This window comes from Ochotona princeps, chromosome 21, assembly GCF_030435755.1.
Source record: "Ochotona princeps isolate mOchPri1 chromosome 21, mOchPri1.hap1, whole genome shotgun sequence".
NCBI lineage: Eukaryota > Metazoa > Chordata > Mammalia > Lagomorpha > Ochotonidae > Ochotona > Ochotona princeps.
The window spans coordinates 11,478,807-11,501,591 of NC_080852.1; the positions used below are offsets into that span (position 1 = coordinate 11,478,807).

At 38.2% G+C, this 22,785-nt stretch overlaps 1 protein-coding gene across 2 annotated transcripts in view; it reads right to left on the reverse strand.

The window, feature by feature from the left end:
• The window catches only part of TAFA1 (TAFA chemokine like family member 1), a 717,432-nt gene that overhangs the window by 90,424 nt on the left and 604,223 nt on the right, over window positions 1-22,785 (reverse strand). For both annotated transcript variants that reach the window (XM_058678569.1, XM_004581601.3), the window contains exon 3: window positions 7,174-7,314. In XM_058678569.1, the coding sequence (XP_058534552.1) occupies window positions 7,174-7,314 (141 nt within the window). The remainder of the gene's footprint in view (window positions 1-7,173; window positions 7,315-22,785) is intronic.

The following is a 22,785-nucleotide window of genomic DNA, read 5'->3' on the forward strand; positions in this document are numbered from 1 at the left end:
TGCCTTCCTAAGCCTGAGCATTCATGCATCACCCTTGCTGTGATTTCAGCTCTGATCCTGGAGCTGAAAGTACAATGTCTAGAAACAAACTTTCCTGATATATTGTAAGTTTATGTCTCCATAAAGATAGTAAGGACTGTTATGACTTTTAAAATTACATTAATTGATCATTTAAAAAATGGCAGAGAATTAGACATCATCTCCAATCTGCTGGCTCATACCCTAAACGGTCACGGTGCTGCCAGGAACTCGATCTGGACCTCCTTTGAAGAGTGGTAGGTGCCCAAGTTCCTGAGCCATTACCTGTCATCTAATATATGCATTAGCAGGTGTCAGACCAGGGTTCAAATCCAGGCTTTCCATTATGGGTTATGAGCCTCCTAAGTCAGAAAGCCTTTGCTAACACTGAAGTTTTCATAGGCATGAAAGGTTTTTTTTTTAAATCTTTGATATAAGTGGGTCAGTTGGTCTCTTCTCATTGCTTCCTTTGCTGGCACACTAGTATATGAACGCAAGAACACCAAGTAAGCAGTCATTCAAAGTTCTGTAATTTACACCGAATGAGCTGGAAGAACTATGAACTTATCATCGAGATTCTTCTTAATTAGAGAGATGCTAGCATCTACAAAGTGTCAAAAGACTTTCCCTAGCAACTGGCAATTGAAAATTTCCCCGATGTATCTATCCAAGTTAGGGACAAATGTCAATTACTTCACAATAAAATCATAAGTAGAGAAAACCACAGGAAATTTTCACCACAAAACAGACTCTGTATCTTCTCTCTCCTGCCATGATTTAGACCATCAATCTGTAACATGGTTAGCACTGTTTACAAAAAACACTTCTGAATACTCTAACACTTCTGAATACTCTTAGGAAGCACAACGGATCACTGTAGCCTTAAGGGAGGGTTCACATGTTCCCCAAGTACTAGGTATTTCTGAAAGTATTCACATGATTGGACTTGATTCCGTTTCTCACCCAGATATGCCACATCTTACAAGAAAGTCTTTGGAAGATAATTTGTGTTTACATTAGACATGTGCCTGCCTACAGTTAGTGACGAGGGCTCTGGAGTCTGGACAGCCCAAGATTTTCTTTGGGCTCTGCCATTATTGGCTACAAGACTTTGAGGTGTTCATTGGGTCTCTCTCTCTCTTTGCCTCAGGTCTCTCTCTGTGCCTCAGGTCACATTGAAAAATATACTGTATAAGGCATCTGTAGACTTACAGCACTTGGGAGAATGGCATATGGTTAGCCCCACCCCCAAGTACTAATCATTATCATTATTATGCTAAATTCTATAGCAGTAAATGTAGTATATAGTATTACATAATACCATATATTATACAATACATAATACTAAATTCATCATGTTGTACTATTTTGCAAACTGTATTTCTTAATATTTAAAACTATTTTTGACAAATTTGAGATTGATAATATGGTTTTTAAAGAACTACTTATTTTATTTGAAAATCAGAATTACAGAGAGGAGTGGGAGAGAGAACCTCCAATTTTCTATCTGCTGAATTCATTTCCCCAAATGGCTGCAATGACCAGTGTAGAACAGCAACAACAGATCAATTAAAATCACAGACTGGGAACTTGCATTGTGGGACAGAGTGTTAAGTTGCTGCTCGTGATGCCAGAATCCCATATGAGAATCCTGGTTCTGCTTCTGATCCTGCTTCTTGCTAGTGGGCCTGGAAAAGCAGTGAATGAGGGTTCAAGTACATGGTTCTTTGCTACCAGTGTGGGGGACTCGGATGATGTTCCTGGTAATGGATTCTGCCTGGCCTAGCCATGGCTATATGGTCATATGGGGAGTGAATTAGCAGATGGAAGATCTCTTTTGTTTTCTTTGTGTTACTCTTTCAAATCTATCGATAAATCTTAAAAAAAAAATCATGGGAGCAGCTTCCTAAACCCACTAGAAGTGTACTGTTAAGTGTTTAATATAATTTGTTTGAAAAAATGCTTCCCTTACACAAATATATATTTAGAAGACATCATCCTCTTAGAGTTTTCACTTGATTTTTATGTTTAGTCGGCACGAAGTTACTGGCAATGACTGAAACACTGTACTTTTAATTGGTCTGAAGAGGATACTATTTGCCCCATTTGAGTTTATAGAATAATTAAGGAAGTATAAGGGGTTGATACTATGGCATAGCAAATCAAGCTACCACATCTACTTCTAATCCATCTCCATACTAACGTGCCAGAGAAGGCAGGCTCATAGGCCAGCTGCTTAGAAACCTATACACACAAGGGAGCCTCAGAAAAAGCTCCTGGCTTTTATAAGGCCTAGACCTCACCTTTGCTGCCATTTGGCAGGTGAACCAGGGGGTGAAAGACCCCTCTCTCTGTAATTTTGCCTTTCAAATATATAAAACAAACCTCTAAAAATGTCAGATTTTGAATCTTAAAGCAATTTAAGATAAGCTTCTCTTAAAATCATTGCTTTTCCTATATTTTTGAAAACGCCACAAAAGTCAAGTGATCTGCAATTTCAGAGGAAAACAAATAACAGTAATTGGAACACTTAACATGGGAAATTCACCATCTAAGAATGTGTTTAGCAGAAATGTGGTGGATCCATTGTCAGCCTCTGTCATGGAGAGAAGCTGGCATCTCTGTCCTCAGGGAAATGAGACAGTAGGTGACAGAAACATTGTACATGTGCCAAAGCGGGGAGGAGGGCTAAATAAACAGTGCTGGATTCACCCCTGACAGTCCTGGGTAGTCATTAACAATACCTGAAGGTATGTGCACTTAGGAGATACTTATCATATATTGAGTGAAACAAGCCACCAGTAAGACCACACAGTATTTTAATTCCTTAATACATCTTTAATATGAGTTTTCTCCTTAGGAGTAGTCTAAGATTAGAAGGACATCTACTGGGGCTGGTGCAGTGGCTCAACAGACTAATCAACATCCCATATGGGCACCCACTCACGTCCTGGTTGCTATAGTTCCAACCTAGATCCTTGCTAATGGACTGGGAAGGCAATGAAAGATGGCTCAGGTCTTTGGGCCCCTGCACCCACATGTAAATCCAGAGAGGTTCTGGGTACCTGGTTGCAGATCAGCTCAGTTCTGCCACCCATGACCACTGAGGAGTAAACAGGCAGATGCAAAAGCTCTCTCTCTCTCTCTCTTTCCTAATCTCTCCCTCTCTCTGTAAAATCAGCCTTCCAAATAAAAATAAGAAAAAATTTTAAAGGATATGTGTTAACATCTTACAGAAAAAGGATAATCTCTAGGCAATTGTATTAGGATGTGGATGTATTTTAGCAAGTGGATGTATTTCTGTAGTTTTCAAACATCCTATAACGAATACCATTAAAAAAATAACATCTGTATGAGAGTCAGAGAGAGGGAGACAAATAAATAAAACAACAAGGAGACAGAGCTTGTATTTGCTGGTTCACTACTTTGATGGCTGTAACAGCAGCATTTAGCCAAAGCCAAAACAGGAATTTAGGAACTTAATCTGGGTCTTCCACATGAATGGCAGGAAGCCAGGTACTTGAGCCATCACTGCTACCTCACTAGTAGAAAGCTGCAGTTGGGAGCTGGACCTGGATACTCAACCCACATACTCTGATGTGATATCTAGGCACCTTAACAAACAGGTTAAGCCTGTTTCCAAAGTTTTTGGAGATCACTTGGGAGCATCAGTGATACCCAGAATAATTATCTGGGCTGTAAAAACAACTTTGATCATAGCAACACATAGATTTGCCATTTATTTCAACAGACTTAAGGGTTTTGAACAGCAGAATGCATTCCAAATATATAAATAATCAGCATGAGACTAAAGAACACTTTATTCTTTGTTGACTTTTGCACAGAAGACAGGCTATATATAGCCTTTTGTTAGAATCAACTGCACTCAAGTGTTAGAGTTTCCAAAAGCAAACAAACTGTTCTGGGATATAAAATATTACTGTTATATGGTTTAACTTCTCGCAAAAACTTAGAGCCAGCTGCCATTTCTCCTTCTGCCACCACCGCCAATGCACTGTTTAGTGTCTTGCATCCAAATCCTGAAGGCAATTCTATTTCTAAATCATTAGAGATAAAAATGAATTGGAAACAAAGTGGAGATTTATAGTTAACAGCCTCAATGCTTTCTTTGGCAAAGAACATGAGAAACCATCATGATTTTATGTTTTATAAAGCCAACTGACTTCTAGGCCCAAGAGTTTCCTCCACTTAGACTGCAATGGTTTCTCTAGTCTGGCTGACTGCCTTTCCTGCACTGTGGTGATTTGACATAGGACAAGGAGATAATCAGTGCAAGTTTTTCAACCTCAACAACACTGACATTTTGAGCTGGATAATCTTTTGTTGTGTGTAGAGGATGTCTGGGCAAGATATTCTATAGCTTCCCGGGCCTCTATCCATCAGATGCCAGGTGTCTGTTTCTCTCTCTCTCTCTCTCTCTCTCTCTCTCTCACACACACACACACACACACACACAGAGTTATGCCAAATGTTTAGATTCCAAATATCTCCAGACATTATTAAATGATTCCTAAAGCAAAACATCCCAATTGTGGACAAACAATTGGATTATATACCCAAAGCTGGCTTTTCCACATCCTTTAAAAAATGTTTTGACCTTCCTATATAACAGAATGGGTTGCTCCACCTGTCACATGTACTTGTTTGGTCTCTGGCCGAGATGGTTTGGTCAAAGGCTGCCAGGTTGACCCTAACTGGTGGCATCATATTCTGTCTTCTTAGAAAATGCATTGAAGAAACAGGGCCCTGAATCTACACCATTATGCTAAATGAGATTAGAGTGGGAACCACAGACATGAAAGCCATATACAACTTATGAATTTATTTATGGGAGTCGAAATGCAAAATCTTGAAGAGGGAATAGGTCCACCAAGTGCAGGATGAAGTAACAGCAATCAGAGTTAGTGTGTTACATTAAGAAATAAAACAGATAGTAGTTGCATGAAGATTTTAGAAACTACATGAGAATGGGCTGGATTTCTTGCAATTGATTCACCAAGAGTTTTCAAGTTTCTTAAAGTCACTTATCCTTTACTTGCCCTGGCTTGAGTATGTTTCTCTTTCTAACAATCTCCTGATTCATAATTTAAATACCTAATACATGCTGATCTAGAAGGTGTCCTTCTTTGTCTGGATTCAGAGGAAGAACAATGGATCCTTAGCTAAGAGATCCGTGTTTTGTGTTCTGTTCTGGGATGCTATGCTAATGAATCATTTCTCTGAGTCCTGATTTTAGAAGTGTAGAATCTGACCAACTCACACACTACTAAAATACTATGATAAAGGTGGACAGAGACATATTTAGCCCATTTAAATCTCAGACTCATTGGAGGTGGTGGGAAGGAGTTGGCATGAATGTCCATTACTCTGGGCTCAGAAATCAGTCAAGCTCTGGGACCACTGGAACATTGAGTAGCCCTAAAAAAAAAATCCCCAGTTTATTCACACCTAAGATGAAGAGATCAGGAGGTGTCTTACAGTAATCAGCCTATATGATTAGCTTAAATATTCCTGCCTGAAAAGATGAGAGGTAGAGAAAGAGAGGGATGGAGGAAAGGAGGGAGAGAGAAAGAGAATTACTTGCTTACTTATTTACTTACTTACTTAATTCTACATTGGATCCCTCCCTAAATGTTTGCCACAATTAATGCTGGACCAGACTGACATCAGGAACCAGGAACATAATCCAGGTCTCTCCCATGGGCCCTAAGCACCCGAGCCTTCACTGCTGCCTCTCTGGGTGCATATTATCAGAAAACTAGAATGAGGAGCAAAGTCAAGACATAACCTCAGTTGCAACAACATAGGCTGCGGGCACTCTAAGCAGCAGTATAACAGCTATATCGCAAATCTGCCCTTTGACTGCTGACCTTTAAGTTCTGATAGCCCATTTCTACACTGAAAGGGGCTGGCTGGGAGTAACAAAGAGGGTACTTTGTCAAGGATCAAATGTAACTTGGCTGCTATGTATAAAGAACATGGCTGACTTCAGTATCGTTTTCTAGTATTGCTACCTGCAAGGGAAGCCAACCATCAGCTATTGACAATGCCAGGCTTCTACAGAAAGGTACACGTGCACAGAACTGAGGCTACCTGCCAAAATCCAAATAACAGTCATTTTGTAGCCAAATTCAGAATTAGTCAAATGTCAAGAACTTAATCAGTCATGGGAGAGGACCTGAGGCTGAAACCCAGCATGACTGAGTTCTTGGTACATACACATTGTGAAATAATTTTTACTGCTTTAAAATTGTTAAATAAGGGATAAATTTATTATACAATAATAGTAAAAAATACTATTTTATAGGATTCCTGAGAGGGTTAAGCAACATCAAATAGGAAATGTTTATTATAGTACTTAGCACATGGTAAACACTCAGGACAATTCTATCTGTTCATCACTATGTCCAAGGTACCTACATTACTATCTGGCATACAGCAAGTGCTCATTAAGTACTTATTGAATGAATATTAGGTATTGCTAACCTTTACTAACAACACTATAATCATCATACTATGTAATCTTAATCCAAAATCATCTAAATCAACCAGCCCCTTCAGTTTCTTAACTGGAAAAAAAATTCCCTTATTTCCATCTTCAAATTCCCTTACTTAAAACACGTAACTGTTTGAACATCCCAAAACCATACACCTTAATCCATTCTTTGTTGCTCTGACGGAATACCCCAGACAGTATAATTTACAATGAACAGAATTTCACTGGCCCACAATTTTGTTGGCTTGAAAGTTCAAGATCAAGGCACCAGCAGTTCCACCATCACATGTGGAATGTTGAATGGCAAGAGCACACGAGGGAGCTGAACTCATGCCTCCACATGAAATCAATGTCTCTGATAAGGATGGTACCCTCGTGGCTCATTACATCTCAAAGGACCCACATCTCCATCCTGCCGCTACATCACATTTCATCAGGAGTGTTGGCCAAGGACAAACTATCAGATCTAAAAAGTACCAAAAGAGCCAACTATTTGGTGAGGGTTAGGATGAGGACAATTTTCTGGCAATTGCAAGGTGTCTTCTTAGTTGACCCGAATCATACTTACAATGAAACAAGATCTATCATGTGGAGTGAAAACAGAGATGTGCACGCTGAGAATAAGGCCAGCCACTTACCATCCACACAGGAAGGTCTGTTCCTTGTGGTTCCCGCCACTTTCCCAGGGAGACAGGAACACTTCACTGTTTGCGACCGCTCCTCAATGCGGTTCTTGTTGCAGCATCTGTGTGCAGCGATCACCTCACACGTCCCTCCTTCTGGCAAGACAGAAACAACAGGGTGACTGACATTGCTGAGGAAACACTCAGAGGCTGCTCAGCATCTGGGAGGCTGATAAACCTGCAGCAATAGTTTTCTGGAGACATAATTAAGAAGGAAATCCCTTTCATTATGTAAGATCCTGGAGAAGGCAGTATTACACGTCTGTCCTTAAATAGCACTGAGCAACACCAATGAAGAGTCCTCGGGATGAGACAATTCTGGGTTCTACTAGTTGGGAGGTAGTGAAGCAGCAGCCTGGATCTAACATGAAATAAAAACATTACCTGATAGAAACCTGATATGTGTGAGTGTGTGTAGAATGGCAGAGAGAAAGAGAGAGAGAGAGAGAGAGAGAGAGAGAGAGAGAGAGAGAGAGAGAGAGAGAATCTTTTATTTGTTGGGTCACTCCCTGAATACTCCCAACAAAGCTGGGCTAGATTGAGGGCAACGGCCAGAAAAGTCCATTCAGGTCTCCCCTATGGGTGGCACAGGTACAAGGATTTGGGCCATACTATACAGTTTCTTTCCCAGACACATGCACAGTATGCTTGTTCATATGTATAGCATTAACAACACAAACCGGCACTCTGACACGGTATGCTAGTGTTGCAGGAATTGATAAATCATCTATACCGCAACACTATTCTCCCTCCATATATTATATTTTGGGCACACTCAGCTGTGTTGGTTTGAGTTGAAACATTCTCTGAGCTACCACTAATGCCAAGGAACTTCAGCTCTTTTGGTCCAGAATCTACAGTGCTGGGAAGACTGCCTGGAAACTGACTCGCCCTCACACTGCATACCACACTCAAAGAGGCAAGATAGAAAATCAGTTTGAGAATAATGTTCAAAACTCAGACCTCAGCCACAACTAAATAAAGACTTGCTGAAGAAAATAGGTGTGTGCTATAAACAGCATGTCCAATTGCAGGCCTGTGCATTTGGCTTCATTTAAAGTATTACAGCACATCGTTGCACTTATCCACATTTGTTAGCAACTTAGTGTATGTCAATCAGCAGGTAAATGGTTGGGTCTGTCGAAAGGCTGATGAGCAATCAAATCAATCTTCCCAGCCTACAGGAAGTCACTCAAGCCAGATCTCTAGTTATGAATAGACAGGAGATATTCCCAAATGACCAGACATCAGAAACTAACTTTCCCAGCATCAAGTTTTAAATTCAGAAAGAATGGTTTTTGATTTGACCAAAATGAGCTCATTACATTTAAGATTCTTGGCATTGAGGATTCAGTTGGCAGAAACACCAGCAAGCATTTGTTAAGCAACCATGATATACAAATTACTGTGCAATAAACTGTAAAGGATTTATATATGTGCTAAAAACACATAAAATACATATGGATATGTAAGAGAGATTGAAAAAAAAGCATGGGTAGAAGTGAAGGGAGAAAGAGTCCAGAAACAGCTTCATTTGGTCCTCTGAGAATTCATAGCCCATTGTCGAGTAGACTGTGATTTTTGTCCACCTGAATAATATCTGGCAACATTGGAGATAATTTTGATTGGCATCACTGACATGCTGCTGGCATCCTGTGAGTGGAAAGTAAAAATATTTGCTATACAACATGCAGTGCCCAGGATGGATTCCTAAAATGAAGAATAACCTGGCTCAAAGCATCAGTGTTGCTTAGATGGAAACCTCTGATCCAATTGGAAAGAATCCTCCACATGAGCCTCTGACTTGGGACAGACGAATTGTCTCACTGTCTCTTTCAATGGAATGGGGTGTTCCGGCTTTCAAACTAGCCTGGACAGCTTAAATCTTAGATCTGTCCCTATTTATCTGAATATAGCAGTTTCCTCATTTGTAACATGGGATGAGAATAACACTTGTGTCATGGGTTTGTGTGATGATAAACCAAGATAACATGTACAGAGGTTAACATTGAGTTTTAAATACTCCAGAAAGTCCATAAATATTATCAATGATAATAATATCCTGTGTGTCTGGGATGTTGATTTATTTTTTGGTGCCACCTACCCTTTGTCCTCAGAAATTTAAAAAATAATTTTTTTGCAGGAATATTCTTCCTCACTTTCCATTCCTTCATTTCTCCACCTCATTTCCACACGGCTACACTCACCTAGTTAAATTTCCTTAGAATTAAAAATTGGACTTCTTAGAGGCTGCTTTCTCCCTTCCGTGCTTGTTCATCATTAACACTGCCTGGCTATGTGTATTCCCATCTGTGTCCTGAGCTAAACTCTACTTGGTCAAGACAGGGTCAGGGTCATTGACTATCTCCTCACATTTCTAGGACCCTTGGCTGTATAGGGGCTACATAACCATTGGTAGAATAGATGAATTGTTGAATTAACTAAAAATACAGTGAGTAGCAAGTTTCATGGAGCCCCTGGGGTCTTCAAAAAGTTTCTAAAAAATGTGCAGTATGAGAGAATTATCACGAATTTTGTTTTTTACATCAAAACAAACATAGCTATTAATTCAATTCCTCCAAAATAATGCTATTATATGATCTGTGAATCAGTAAGAAAATTAATAAGAAAAACAAAACTTTTTTGAATGTGTGAAAACAGAAACAAAAATATCAACCCCCTATGGATGTTGTATTTTGCATGAAGGTTACCTTATATCAAAGATAACATATGATATGTGTCCTTTTAGGATTGACTCATTTCACTGAGCATAATGGTCTCTAGTTGGCACCATTTGATTGCAAATGGCAGAATTTTATTCTTTTTAATGGCTGAATAGTATTCAATGGAGTAGGTATACCATATGGGGTGTTTCCATGTCTTTGCTATTATATATTGTGCTGCTGTAAACGTAGGATTACAAACTTCTTTTTTATGTGCAGATTTCTTTTCTTTTGGATCTATTCCCAGCAGTGGGATAGCTGGGTCATACAGCAGGTCAACCTTACATTGTAGTATGAACAATGGCAGAAAGTCCAGTGTGTCTTATTGTAGAGACATTTAACAGCTTCTTTGGAAGTTCATCTTTGGTTTGGAAGTAGAAGTGCATACTGCATTGCATCTTCACAACCAGTTATGACAGTTTCTAGTACATAGTTACTATACTATAATGAAGCACTTTTAAACAATTTTTATTTTATGACAGTGTTAGATTTTCAGAAAATTTGCCAAGATTATACTAAATTCACCAATACTCTATAGTATCTGCTATTTTTATCTCCCCATTGCTAATAGCTTACATTAGTAGGGTCCTTTTTTATATTTTGAGTCAGTATTGCCATTTTTAAAAATTAACTATCGCCTTCATTCAGAATTCCTTGGTTTTTACCTCATGCCCTTTACTGTTTCAGTTAAGAACTTGCATTTTTTTTAACATATTGGTTACTCAATACTATGTCAATTAATTCCATAACGTTATAAATTGTTGCTGATGTTATGTTGAGGCTTTTAATTGATCGGGATGATACTCTGCTGGCTCTACCTTCAGACCAGAGATGGTCTCCCCAACAAGCCGTTGAACTTATCTGGACAATAAGATGCTGGACTCTATGCTTGGTATATGCTTGCAGTGAAAGAATCTCACTGAACTTGAACTGTGGTAATGCAACAAGGTGGAGGAATCCACCATGGGGGGAGGGTTAGGGGAGGGGTGGGGGAGAATCCCAGTACCTATAAAACTGTGTCACATAATACAATGTAATTAATAATAATAATAAAAAGATGCCATGTTTTATTTGTCTTATTTCTTTATGACCTTGACAGTTCTAGGTAATATTGCGCCCTCTGCTGGGATTTGTCTAATACTTTTTTCTTAATTAGAGCTACATGTTTTTGGAGGGAACCCACAGAGGTCAAGTACCATTCTCATCACATCTTATCAAGGACACATCTTATCAGCATGATCCTATCTGCTAATTTTGATACTGTTCACTTGGCTGAAATAATGCTTCTCAGTTTCTTCAATGAAAATTGCCTTTTCCTGCACCCTGTTCCATAATGTACTCATTGGTTGATCAACTGCATAACTATCAGGACAATAAGATGATCTCACAAGGCTATCCCTCATAGAACTTTTGCAGATGAACTCAACACACAGCTCTGCTTTACACTCAGAGCTCACCTTCATTCAGTGGGTTCTCATACGGATGTTGGCCATGAACTTGACACTTCACCTATGTTATCTTCACAAAATTTGTCCCAGTTTTACAGATGAAAAGCTAAGGTTCATGGAGGCTGATTAACTTGCCTAGAGTCATACTACCATGACCCAAATCTATTAGACTACAACATTTTGATCATGTCACAAGCAGTCATTCCTTGTTTAAGACAAACATCTAAAGCAAAGTTAAGGCTGTTATCAAGATTAAGTGTACTAAAAAAATAGATTAGGTTTTGTACCCCCATCCCACCTCTGAACACATCTTCTAACCTCATCAACCATCATTCTTTACTTCTGCTTCCCTTTCCTCCTTAAATAATGGATCACTCTGCTGGTTACTGCCAGAGCATGCCAGGCACAATCTTTCCAGAGGGTCTGCATCACTTGGGACACTTTTAGCACATCTATGATTCACTCTCTCATCTCTCCATTTTGGTCCAATATCACTGCAAGAGACACACCTGACCAGCCAACTGAAAATAAGTCCCAATTTCCAAGCTGGCATCCATGAGTTCCCTTTGATCTGCTTTTTTTTTTCCTTTCTCCCTCCACAGCATTGATGACTTTCAAATATATCATATATTATTTATTACATTTATTGTCTGTGTGTCTCCCACTGGAATGTAAACTCCTCAAGGACAGGGATTTCCATCATTGTACACATTGAATAATAGCTGGCATACAGTCAGGATATAAATAGTGTTTTTATACATATTTCCCTCCAATCTTCAAGAGCATTTAATGATAGATAGGACTATTATCAGCCCATTTTCTAGCAAGGATATAGATTTAGAGAAAATGACATAGCCACTTAACTGAGAATGATAATAGCATTAAAAAGTTAATAATTTAGTGGATTTTTCCTTTGTGCTTGACACAAAAGTAGACAGATTATAAGCCTTTACTTTGTTTTATGCTAATAAGAGCCCAATAAATTTATGACTACTCTACCTTAAGGAAGAGACAACTAAGATCAAAAGCAACGTAAAAACTTGTTGATTTTTTCAGCAAGCACTGGAGCATGGGGAACAGGTCAACATCTTCCAACATCTTTGGGACAAATGCTGTGATTTCTCTCAAAAGAGGAGGGGACCTGGGAAGGTGCAAGTGTCAAGTGTTCCATTTTCATTAAACCTTGTATATAAAGTCAGTTAACCAAGGCCATACCTTCCTGGGGTTCAGAGAATAGGAATTGGAACACAGGAAGCCAGGGAACTGCTGCTCTAAATAGCAAGTTCATTTCGACCAGAAAAGCTGAACCATGTTTCCAGTTATGCCTGCTGCTCCACTATACTATTGCAGAGCCAAGAACCATTCCTTGATAAATTGATGGAACCCCATAAGTCCCCCAACACTGTCAAGTTCTAATTGCCCTGTGATACCAAGTTTGTTTCCCAACACTCTCATTTGTGACTGACCTCATCACAGCCAACCAGGACAATGTAATATTTCAATTGGTCCTGATTAGGGAATCCCATTCCATTGGCTTGTGTTGACAAAACTAGAATATGAAAACTTTGACAGCATAGGTTCATTTACAAATTCTGTCCTTTGTTCTTGGGTTGTGCCTTGTGGGACTCAGATTAGTTAAGGGGCTTTCATTTGCATCACTTAAGGAGAGGAAGCTACTTCTCCAGTTACATGATTTTTGACATTCAATATAATACTTTTTAATTCAAAGGATTTCCTCTAGGGAAAACAGTGAAACAACTATACTTAAATGGTTGTCATCTCTCTAAAGGTATCATTAAATGGTAAATATTTGATTGATGGATGATGATTTAACAATATGAAAAATGAGTAGCAAACATATCATAAGTCTTTACATGATTAGATCATATAAGTGACAAGGCTGAGTGTCTTTGTAGGGCAGAATACAGTAAGCTTAAAAAATATTTCCTTACTCATCTGCAGCACTTACTAGGTGGGTTTTTACTTCTTGGTTATCCCAGGGGCCAACATTTACTTTGACCTACCCAAGATATAATGAGAAGATCCATTTCTGAGAAAGTAACTAATATCCTAGATTTCTGTTGCAACCATAGGGATATACATTTTTTTAATGTTTACAAATTTTTATTTTCTATACAATATTTTCTATCATCTGTTAACCATTATTTTCCATGTGATGAGTAATCCATTGATTGGATACATATTTATTAATTTACTAAGCCTTCTGTAGAGTTTTCATTGGGGCATGTGTTTGGTGTGTTAATTAACATGCTGGTTGAAATGCTCACATCTCTTTGGGACTGCCTTGGAATTGTAGACAAAGCTTCCCCTGTGCCACTGGTATCCCATTTGGGCATCGGTTTGTGTCCTGGCTGCTCCACTTCCTATCCAGCTCATGCTTATGGGCCTGGGAAAGCAGCAGAGGAAGGCTCAAATCCTTGTGCTCATGTGCACAAGAGGAAGATGTGGAAGAAGCTCCAGGCTCCCAGCTTTGGATTTGCTCAACTCTGCACAGGGATAGACTTTTTAAAATCTCATTTAGTTAGCTGAATGGAAAGGGTGACCAAAAAACAGAATGCTTCCAATTTTCCTACAAGTAAAAGGAAAATTTAGGTTTGTCATAATGGTCCTGGAAACTAGAAACCTGTCCCTTGTAAGGTAATACATGTGTATTTTTAGAATTCCCTGGTTAACAATCTTTTTAAAGGTTAGTTCCAAATCATAACAGTATTTTCCAAGTAAATGCCTTTCAGACTTTGGCACCAATGGAACTCATTTCTAAATTTTATCTCTATTCAAATCAAAATGACTTCACGATAACCTATGGCTTCATAAAGCAAGGTGACTTAATTGCTCAGAAAACCAAGCCTGTCCTTTTTATTTACGGATTATCTGGAAACTGTTCTTTTTCTGGATTTCACTCAGCATCTGCAGAGTAAACAAATAAGACAGGTGTAACCTATTAACTAATGGCAGAGGATACAGCATAAAGCAGCAGCCAGGGGGCAGGTGCATGCCTTATAGTTATTCTACACTGCGCTACCTGGACTTGATATCAGTTTCCACTTCCCGATTCCAACTACCTGCTAGTAAAGACCTTGGGAAGCAGCTAAAGTAGTTGGGTTCTCATCATCCACTTGGGAAACCTGGATTAAGTTTCTGACTCCCAACTTTAATTTCTCACAGCCTCTGCAGATATTTGGGGATGAATTAATGCATCAGAGCTCTCTTTGCTTCTCAAATAAATAAAATTAAAAAAAACAACCAACAAGCTGGTATGGAGGTTTTCCTACACAATTTCCATATTACTATTTCTGCCATCCATTTGCTTATACAAACACAAATAAAGTGAAAATATTTTTGAGAAATTAATCTTAAACCCACTATCTAGCTTCATAAGGATTCTCATTGTTCTTTCTGATTATGACATTAGGACTGAACTGTCACAATTATCTTGCTGGTATAAGCTAATCTGAAAAAAAGATGTGTTGGATATAAATCAATTTGTTAGTTCTCTTTCCACAAGAAATTCTGAAGATAGTGGTCTTCCTGCTGACTCCCTTTGGCCATGCTGACCCCAATGCTAAGGAGTAGGTCCCCATAAGAAAGCTTCATGGGTTCTCATTCTATTTCCCCTTACTCTTTCTTATGGATTTATCAGATCTCTGAGTATTTTATTTGAAACTTGTTTTTAAAATGGGGAGGGGCATAGCATCTCAAGATTATTTCCGTAGCAACTCACCCAGAGCTGAAGAAGCTAAAAACAAATCCAGTATGCTAGTTAGTCTCCCTGCGTACTTTGTTCTATCCCAGTAAGGAAAACACCAGAGAGATGAACTGCCAAGGAAAGTGTTTCTTTTAAAAGGATTCCCTGAGATGATAAGCATGTGTCATGCTGGAAAGGGAATATGAGGTTAGGAAATAACTGGCAGGCAGATGGATGAATACATGAAAGTTGGTGTCATAATCCAGGGTTTATCCCAAACTGAACTTCAATAGAAATAACTCATACCAACTCACTGTATCATTTTTGGCTTCAAACCTGGTCATTTGGGATGGGCACCTGCTACAAACTGCTAATGTTTAATCCTTGTTACTAGCTAGATAACTGAACTTTCCTGTATATTTTGGTATCGATGGCTTTATGTCCAAGACCAAACAGAGCCAAGTAATTCAGAAATATCACAACAGCAGATTCACTGGGAAAGAAGAAAATATGTTGGGGTAGAGTGTTAAATTGGAATAGAGAGAATTGCCTGGAAAACAGAATGAAAGGGAGGGACTCTCATTCCTTTACTTTTGAGGTATGTATTCCTGAAATCATCCTTCAGGACTAATTTGGGCTATCTCCCTGAATCCCTCTGCTAGCTATACTCTCCTATATTCATATAAAACCATACCTCTTATAGATCTCTTATAAATCCTACCTCTCACCTTTTTCTCCCACCATAATATTCATAATGCAGATTTTTTAAGTCTAATTTTTCCCATAAAAGGAAAGGATAGCAGTTTTTTTTTTTTTCTGTTTCACCTCATCAGCCTCAATATTAACATTGGAATATGGTACATGTTTTGTCTCTAAATGTTTCTTCAATGAGTCTCCTCCTCAAAGATTAATGCTTAGCCCTATATGTATGCATTCTTAGCAGGCCAAATCTGTGTTTAGCAGCATGACTCCTGACCTTGGTTCATCATTTGTCTTTCCTGTTTGACTGGACACTGCTTGATGGCTGGGATCACATCTCATATAGTTCTTCATCCCTAGTGCCTGACATAATGGTAAGTGCGCAGACATTTGCTTAGTGATTAGAGGACTGTATTTAAAAAAAAGTAATGAGGGTGGGGTGCTGTGGTGTAGCAGTCTAAGCTTCTGGCTTAGAATGCTGGCATTCCACATGAGTACCAGTTCAAGTACCACTGCTCCATTTCCAATTCAGTACCCTGCTTATGGCTTGGGAAAGCAGTGGAGGATGGTCCAAAACCTTGGGGCTCTGTACCTGTGTGAAGGAGGTTTCTGGCTTCAGATTAGCTTTGTATTGGCCTAGTGGGCAGTTGGGGAGTGAAACAGCAGGCAGAAAATCTCTCTTTTTCTGTCTCTCCTTGCCTGTGTAACTCTGCATTTCAAATAAAAATAAAATAAATCTCAGTAAAAAATTAAAAATTAATGAAAGGGAGAATATCAAGGAAGAAGTATATGAAGTAAGAAAGAAGAATGGGACTTGGAGAGAAAAATAAACAGAAGGAGAAAGCCTAATAGAAAAAAAGACAATAAAGACAAATAATTTAATTGTCATTTGGGATTTTTTTTCTTGAATACTCATTATTTATTCTTTTTTAAGGATGAACTTAAATGCAGCTTGTTCAAAGAAGTGACTTTTCTATACTTGTACAATCAACTTAAATTTTGGCTTAGAAGAGTAAATATGTTCTAAGAAAAAGCTTCTTACTTCAAACGAAAATAGCTTGAAACTGAAATAACAAGTCAGAAGAATTAGAATCTAATGTCAATTCTGATTTAGTAGTCAGGCCAGGATAAGTGTTTACAGTTCAGGGCAATTTTTGGAAGAGATGAATAAAAGATGATTAAGGAATGATAAGACTGACACAATTATTCGGATCTCTGCATTTTCACTTCATTACAAATGGCTCTTTTCCTTAAAAGCTGCAATATGTAAGAAAAAGTAGTTGTCTGGAGAGTCACATTTACAGAAGTTCTTGATCAAAGCCTTAAAAATAGCTCTGTTGGAATCTATTATAGCAGATGTCAGAAGTGCATATTTAAGACTGTGTTAAAAATGCTTTATTGACCCAGTGGACTGGAAGGAGGCTCCCAGCATCTGTCTGTAAATCACTGACAAGGAAGACACTAATGGTGTCTTCAAGCATATTTTAGTTGAGAAGCGCAAAATGGTTGCTTTGTTTGTTTATGCCTGAGATTAAACAAATTACCGTCTTCCCTCCCACGTCTCTGGGATATGAAGAGGACAAACACAGATGAAGGAACAAACTCTGGCCAAGACAGCCACATTTGAGGCTGTTTAGCAGAGTGGATAACATCACAGTTTCTAGAAACAGGTTGCAGATTCAAGCCCAAGACCTGCATCTGTTGTTTCCTGTCATTTTTCATTCTATATCTCACTTTTCTCATCTGTAAAATGGGGATGATAGCATCAGCATTAGAGCGTTGCTTTGAGAACTAAATGGGTATGAAAATTAAATAAGTACTCACAAAGTGATTACCATAACAGCTGATTCTCATTGAAAATAAGATTAAATGATAAATTCACTGTGGTACAGAAACATTTTGAAATCTATTCATAGTTTTCTGTAATACACATGTTGAACTAATTTGCTAAAGAACCCTTGAATTAGTAGAATGATCATGTTTGCAAAGATCAAAATTATTGATGGAAAAATATGCATATATATTTGCATTTTCCATGCTGTTTTCACCGATATGGTACATTTCCCCAATATCAGTCTAGGCAGACTGGTTAACTCCCTGTAGACCTTACTATTACTTTAAAATAAGACTTCCAAAAGTAAGATAATATCACTATCAACTTAGCACTCATCCCTTTCAAGATGAGCACTTTATTTTAATTTGTTAAATTTATTTTATTTATTTAATATACCTATTTATGTAATGTACCTATTTAATGTTATTTATTTATTTATTTATTTATTTATTTATTTATTGTAGCTAAAAGGAAGACAAAGAGGGAAAAAGACAATGTTCCAATCTGCTGATTCACTAGTCAAATGTTTGTAATCACCAGGGACGGGCCACATTGAATCAGGAGCCAGGAACTCAACCTGGGTCCCCCATTTAGTTTGCTGAGATCCAAATACTTGAGCCATCATCTGCTAGCCCCAAGTATGCACATTAGCAGAGCTGAAATCAGCAATGGAACTAGGACTAAAATCCATACAACCTGATACAGGATGTGAATATCCAAATGACATCTTAAATGTTGGGACAAATGTCTATCCTATCTTTATTGCTTATTCAAGAAGAAGACACATATAAGATGTTGAAACTCTATACCAGAAACCATTTCTAATAAATCTTCTGCTTACATGAAAATAAATTTACTATAAGATACACTAGGAAAGTTAAAAGAAGAAAATTATTGACTCTTTACTGCTTTGAAGTACTATGAAACTTTCACCATTTCCCAGCAAGGAGTCTTCAGGTGGCATTATGGATGGGGACCTATACTCCTTAGAAATAAGACTGCCTCGGTGCTATTCTAAGATCTGCCTGGGAATTTTTGGTTAAAACAAGGCTGAGAATATTTAACATCTCCATTCCTCTATTCTCTGCCCCAAAATGTGCTTGCATGATTTGGACTTGCTTTGAATATACTGCAAAGTTGTGAAATTAGAAATGACTTATTGCCCAGTAGGGAAGCCATGCAATGCCTAAGAGGCTGCTGAGAGCTTCTACCTCAAGGTGGGGCATTCACCTTGAATGTTGACCTAAGTCTCTAAATCACAACTTCAGTGCCATTGAGCTGCCCTAGGCTATGATCTAAAATAAGTAAGTTGTATTCTACTATTGTGATTAGAGCAAAAATTGAAATGACACAGGCTTATAAAAACAGCTATGTTTACTGTTCTACTCTGAGGTGCCCATCTTCTTATGCTAGATCCTCCTTGTATTCTCTTAGGCTTACAATTAAACTGAGGTCACTGGCCCAGCTAGACAATAGTTCAGTCAGGGTTTCCTTCTGCAAGGTAGCCTTCAATGTTGGAAATAATATGTAGACAGTTAAATAATATGGAAATAAAATGCAGTCAAAAAATCTAGAAAAGTACCAGGCAATAATATTTTATATGGCTATATTAATTTTCCTAAAATTAGGTAAACAACTGACATGAACAACAAAAATGTATTTGTATTGAAGTGATATTGCAAGTAGACATCATCACACGGGGAGATGAATGGATGACTTGGAGCAAGCTACAACCTGTCAAAAACAAAAACAAAAACAAAAAAAACCCTAGATACTCCTAACTAAGAAGTTTAAAATTAACAGACGATGTGAGCAGTAGAGATCACAGTAAGAACTAATGAATAAATTGAGTAGGACATAATAAGTTGACTTTAAGACCTTCCATTATTATTACCAATACAATACTTTAAACTAAACTTCAAAGATGATATAGACATGACTTTTAATAAAAGGAAAGGGCTTTCAAAATGGAAGACAATGGCTGGGAAATGCAATATTTATCTTTGGGGTTCCAGAATCCTCCTGTCAAAGACCACCCACAGCTGAGTGGTCTAATGGTGCTCTTGATAATATATATTAACTTTGTTTTATCTCTTCATTTTTGTCCTATTTTTTTTGTTCATGATGTTTATTTAACAGTTTACAACAAGGAATATAAGCTGAGAAGAAAGTGCAACAATTATGAACTTTCTTTTATGCTTTGAAAATGTGCTTCTCCTATTGTCCTTCCTGCATAAATGAATGGATGTTGAAAGGAGCACGGATGGTGATTATACACAAACTCCTTTAGGGTACATGAAAGTATAGCCAAAAAGTAAAGCAGACAACAGAATGACTCAAATCCATCACCTCAACCATTACTACTGTATGACACTTATTCTTTGTCAGCTACATGAGAACTTGCCTGGAGAAAGCAGTCTTAAGTCATATTACAAGTGAAGACAAGAAGAGTGGGACAAAATTTAGATAAGTAGGGAAGAAGTTGTTGTGAAAATCTGCCCATTAAAAGGAGCATTCCTGTCTAGGGTCAACTGGTCTTCTTTGACTGCTTTGAGAATAAAATAATCTTAAATTGCAAGTCCTTTCTTTGGCACACATAGAACTGCACACACATTCACTGATGGTAAATTTTACTTCCATTTTTGAGCACTCTATCGACAACTTCCCAAATAAATTAGTATTTTGAAATTCTGTGGCACAAGCACTGAATTTAATGCTTTGCTTGCATCTCTGCCCTTCTATAACTAAAGATACTGTGGGGAAATACCCTCTAGACCTCACAGGGTTTGTGTGTGGTGAAATGGCTAAGAGCCTTATGTTGACCAAATGTCAGTCATCCTGACTGAATAGTACCAGTGTCTCTACCTTGGATTAGCCCTATTTTGTTTGGACAAATCCTTAACCATTTCTATGCCTAATTTTTTTCACCTGAAAAAACAAACAAGAGAAAACAGTGATGTGATTTCAAAGATAAATAAATGAAGACAGCCAAAACACTCGGGACATTTTAAAAAGCATTAAGCATCATGCAAGTATTTACTGTTGATGCTGTTGCTACTACTAGTTTTGGTTATGCCTACTATTAGATATGCAAGATGACTATCATTTCTCCTGGAATTACTGTAGTTTCTAGCACTTTATGGGAGGGCCATGTGACTATCTCTGGTTAACTGAGTGTTAATGGAATCAACGTAATAACACAATACTACCAGGTAGAGCTTTTAATTGCCTGTGCAAAATGCTCCAGGATGCTCTCCCTAAAGATGTGGCTGCTAAACGAAGCTCTTTCTATAAAGGTACACATTGTAAATATATATAGCCTTGTCAGCCATCTGGTCTCAGGAGCAACTATCAAACTCTGCTGTTCTATCATAAAATGGCCATCAGCCATAAACATTCTGTAAACAAATAGGTGCAGACGTATACTGATAAAATCTTTTCTTTGGAAACCCGAAACTCGAATTTCACAGTCATAAATAGTCTCCTTTTGTTTATTTCCAGTCATTAAAAAGTAAAGACCTTTGTTGGCTTGCGAGCCACCCTGGTAGAATGGTGAAGAGATTTGACCTACTGATTTTACTGATTGGGCCTTGCTGCTTTTAATGGTGTCTGCTCCAAAAGTCCTATTTCCTGAGAAATTCCTACAAACACAGCCTGGCGGTGGACCCATAGTGTGCAAGATGTGTGATTTGGGTATCCTACATTTTGTCAATTTAAGTAAATAAAATTGTGGAGGGGGATTTCTATTTTCTGCAATTTAATATTTTTAAGGATGATGCAAGTTAACAAAGTAACTTAGCCCATTAAGAAAGCTTGAATAACTTTGGGAAATATGTTTACTGGACTTTTGGAAGTAAAAGACAGTCTTTCAAAACTAGTCCTTCCATGACAAACCAGAATAAGATGCTTCTGTTCAGCTGGTTGCTCAGCACACTTGTGTCATCCAAACTGGGTCTGGCCCTTATCATCTTGGTATTTTATTGGCTTAGCTAAGAGGAAATATTAAAAGTATATATTTGTTTATGTCATGGGATTGTATCTCACCTTCATAGCTCGAGAGATCAGAAACTTTACTTCTAGGGGCAAGAAGGCAAGCAGAAACTCTGATTTGTGAAACATATTGTAGAAGTCATTAACTATGACTCAAGTAGAAAAACCTACTGCTTCGCTTTTTCAGCAGTAATGACAATTTAATCAGATTTGACTCTATAGAGTTGTATACAGCATTCAGAGGCATTGAAACAGACTGTTTATCAAGACGATAAATAAGGTTTCATTTGCTCTCTGACTGTGTGGATATGATCAGCAGTCTAGGCCACCCCAATTCCCTTAGTCTGGCCACTAGACAGACATAAAACTCCCTGGGACCATCCATCCTCGAAGTGAGCCTTCCTCCATGGGTCCTCTCTGAGCAGGAGGAGGTTAACACTAAGGGAGGCATATGTGCATGAGCACATGGGCACTGGGGCTCACCTGATGCACTTGGGTATGGAGAGAAAGAGGTTAGTTACACTAGAAATGCTGCTCTCTGGGAGTATCCTGCACAGAGGTAGTTTTGTTTTGTTTTCAGATCACAAAGCTAGTTTAGTTTTCTTGGTAGGGTACTTGCTGCAGAGGCAGCTGAATTAATCCTCATATGCTGATATGCTGAAAATACAGACTAAGCACTTATGTAAAATCATAACTAGAAACATTTTTTAATAAATGTTTGCTCTTAGTAGTGTTACTACAAGTGTTACTGCTGCCCTGGTCATCATTAATGCCATAAGCCATGTGTGCAAAGGAATATATATGTATTCTCTGCTTAGCTAGAAATGGTTCCACTTCACTGGCAACAGCATATTGGGTTTCCTAAGGAAGCCATTGGGATTCTATCCCCCTTTCTGGTTCATGGAGTTTGGGAGGTCCTGATTTGAAAACCAGCACACAGAGAGGGCACATAACTCATGACCAGCTGTGAGGACAACTGCCACCACTAGCAAACAAGTGATTGCTACAAAAGTTGGTACCTCATTAAGCTATTCATACCTTTCTTATTAGTGCTAATGCTGAAAAGCTATATCTGTCTAGCAACCATATTTATTTTAATACCCTGACAAAAGTCCTGTAAGTGAGAGGAGTCAACACAGGAAAACTGAGTGGAGGGATAAAATTTCT